The following is a 3,273-nucleotide window of genomic DNA, read 5'->3' on the forward strand; positions in this document are numbered from 1 at the left end:
CTACTCCCCAGTTCACTTTAAAAAAAAAATTCAGGCGAGCTCTGGTGGCCTAGTGGCAAGAAGCTGCACTGCAATCCCAGTGATTCACGGTTCAAATCCACCAGATGCTCTGCTGAAAAAGGAGGAACAATTTCCTCCTGTACCAGTCAGATCTGATTTGATGGTACACACACACAAACAAGAAAATAAAATAAAATAAAATAAAAAAAATTCATTGTTGCATGATCTTCAATTTTAAGCTAAGCACATTCACACATGACTAGTCTAAACCACAGAAAAGTTTCAATTTTACCTTGATAATTTGGAATGGGGATTTTGAAAGGCTTTGACAAAATGCTTCGAATATATGCTTCCTAAAAAAAGATAGAGGAGAAATAGGGATTCAGGACTGATAGGCAATGTTGTAGTATTTTTGCAAAAGCTGTCTAAAGGATCAAAATACATTCTGAGCAATGTATTTTCATTATGTGGCACTCAAATCTAGAACATAAGAAGACTGTACTTTCACATTTGTTTTTTTTTCAATAGCTTTCATCTTTGAGTTTTATGTAAGATTATGCAAACATCCCAGAGAGCAGAGTGTCACTGGCAGGTGTCTAACCTCAATCAAGCATGAGGCTCAAAACCCAATTAGTCATGAAAGATTACACCAGGGAGAACACCTCGATAGGTAAGCCCCACAAAACGTGTCCAACTTCAATATTAGAGAGCTCTATCTAGGTTCAACCCTTTTCCTATAAAGTACAGCTTCCCATGCATATTCTACAATCCCATTCTTTTTTCCTATCAATTCTACCTACTGTATCTAAAATATCCTAAGCATACTCCACAATCCTGTTTTTTGTCATTATCAATTCTACCTATTGCATCTAAGCTTTATCTTTCCTAAGAATTATTAGGAGTAACAGGAGCAGTTGTTGTTATGTATTATCAAGCCAGAATCAACTAATAGCTGACTCTCCAGCAGGTTTTCAGAGGCAGTAAATCACACGAGAGGAAACTGTCTATCTGTGAAGTAGCTGGATTGGGTTTGTTGTGTTTTTTTCAGTCACACTGCTTTGGGTTGGCAGGGCTACTCCTTAACACCAGAGGCCACCAGCACTTCCTAAAATAACAGCAACAAGGGGCACCAGAATATAAGCAAGAGAATACAAAGTAATATAATAAAATGTGCAAAGAATTAGAGTTAGAAAATCAAAAGAAAAGAACTCACTCAGCATTTCTCAAATCTAGAAAACCAAAGAACAAATAAATTTAAGCTTGGAGGATTAGTGAAGGATTCTATTAAAAAAATTTTAATGATCCAGGAAACATCAAAAGAAAATGGAAGGAATATATACAGTCACTGTACCAAAAAGAACTGGCTGACAGGGAAGCATTTCAGGATGTCGTATGTGATCAGGAACCAATGGTAATAATGAAAGATTAAACCAATTAAAGATGTTCAAGCTGCACTGAAAGTATTTAGCAAAAAGTAAGGCCTCAGGAATTGACAGACTACCAATTAACATATTCCAACAAATAGATCCAGCCCTGGATGTGCTAACCAGACTATGCTAAAAAAATGTGAAAGACAGAAAACTGGCCAACTGATTGGAAGAAACCATATTTGTTCCCATTCCCAAAAAGAGGTGATGGAACAGAATATGGAAATTATTGAGTATCAGTAATATCACATATAAGTAAATCTTGTAGAAGATTATTTTTTAAAACCCAGCTATGCTGCTACCAAGAGTACTCACTATGGATACAAGTAAAATGAAGTCCTTGACAATTTCAATCTTTTTCTTTATCACGATGTTGCTTATTGGTCCAATGGTGAGGATCTTTATTTTCTTGATGATGAGATGTGATCCATACTGAAGGCTGTAGTCTTTATCTTCTGCAGTAACTAAACTGAGAAAGTCTCCAGTAAGATGCCTCTCCAAAGTACTAAGAAGCAATGATGTTAGTTTGAAGACTAAGGTGCATCTGATTCAGGTTTTAGTCTTTTTAGTAACTTCCTATGCATCTGAGAGGTTGATAATGAATAAAGATGACAAAAGAATTGATACCTTTGAACTGTGGTGTTGGAGAAGAGTACTGAATATCCATGGACTGCCAAAAAAATAAATGTCTTAGAGAAAATGCAGGCAGAGTGCTCCTTAGAGGCAAAAATGATAAAGCTTCACCTCACATACTGTGGGCATGTTGCTGAGGGGCTATTCCTTGGAGAGGGACATCATGCTTGTAAAGGAGGAAGGGGTCTGGAGATGTAGCTCGCAGGAAGAGCACGGTGGCTCATGTGCCACGGCTTTTTGGTTCGGGTTCAGTAAAGGAGGAAGACCTTCACTGACACAGTGACTAATGCAATGAATTAGAATATGTCAGAGATGAGGATGGCACAGGGTTCAGATCTGTTGTTGATAGGGTCTTTTATTCAATTTGATGACACCTAAGTGCTTCAAGTTGTCTTCACTTTCAGCAAGCAAGGTTGTGTCATCTGCATAAATTGATGATCCTTCCTCCAATCCTCATGCCACATTCTTTTTCATATTGCCTAGCTTCTTGAATTTGCTTGTCATAAAACTTGAACAGGTATGGAGAGAGGCTATAGCCCTAATGTACAAATCTCTTGATTTTAAACCATATACTTGCTCCCTTGTTCTGTTCGGCCAACTGTTTCTTGTCTATAAATAGGTTTCTCTCGAGCACAATTATGTGTTCTAGGACACCTATTCTTTTCAATGTTTTCCTAAGAAATTTTTCTTAATTTCCTATGATCTACAAGGTCTTGTTTTAATTTTATTCCGCTTCAGTTAAAATTTGCACATGAGTAATGGTCTATTCCATAGTCAGCTCCTGGCCTTGTTTCAACAGCTAATATTGAGCTTCTCCATCGATTCTTTCCATAGATGTAGTAGTCAAAGTGATTCCTGTGTAGTCTATCAGTTAAGGTCCACGTGTATAGTCACCATTTTATATTTTTGAAAAAAAAGTATTTGTAACAAAAATAATTGATTGTACAAAATGACATCATTCACTCTCCACCCTCAATTTTGTTACCAAGTCTCTATTTTCCAACTATCAGTCCTTTTTCTTTGTTTCCAACTTTTACATTCCAGACACTAAGGTGACCCAACTGAGTGTGGAAACTACAGAACAGTGTCATTGATTTCACATGCAAGCAAGATTCTGCTGAAGATCATCCAAAAAACGATTAGACCAGCACATCAGCAGAGAACTGCCGGAAGTCCAGGCTGGGTTTAGAAGGGGTCGTGGTACTAGGGATAT

General features: G+C 37.3%; 1 protein-coding gene across 1 annotated transcript in view; it reads right to left on the reverse strand.

Annotated features, from left to right (window-relative positions):
• The window catches only part of RAD54L (RAD54-like (S. cerevisiae)), a 51,918-nt gene that overhangs the window by 28,495 nt on the left and 20,150 nt on the right, over positions 1-3,273 (reverse strand). Inside the window, exon 5 of the mRNA XM_006899018.1 lies at positions 293-353. Coding sequence (XP_006899080.1) covers positions 293-353 — 61 coding nt within the window. The remainder of the gene's footprint in view (positions 1-292; positions 354-3,273) is intronic.

Source organism: Elephantulus edwardii, unplaced genomic scaffold (assembly GCF_000299155.1).
Source record: "Elephantulus edwardii isolate Elephantulus edwardi_28Jun2011 unplaced genomic scaffold, EleEdw1.0 scaffold00243, whole genome shotgun sequence".
NCBI lineage: Eukaryota > Metazoa > Chordata > Mammalia > Macroscelidea > Macroscelididae > Elephantulus > Elephantulus edwardii.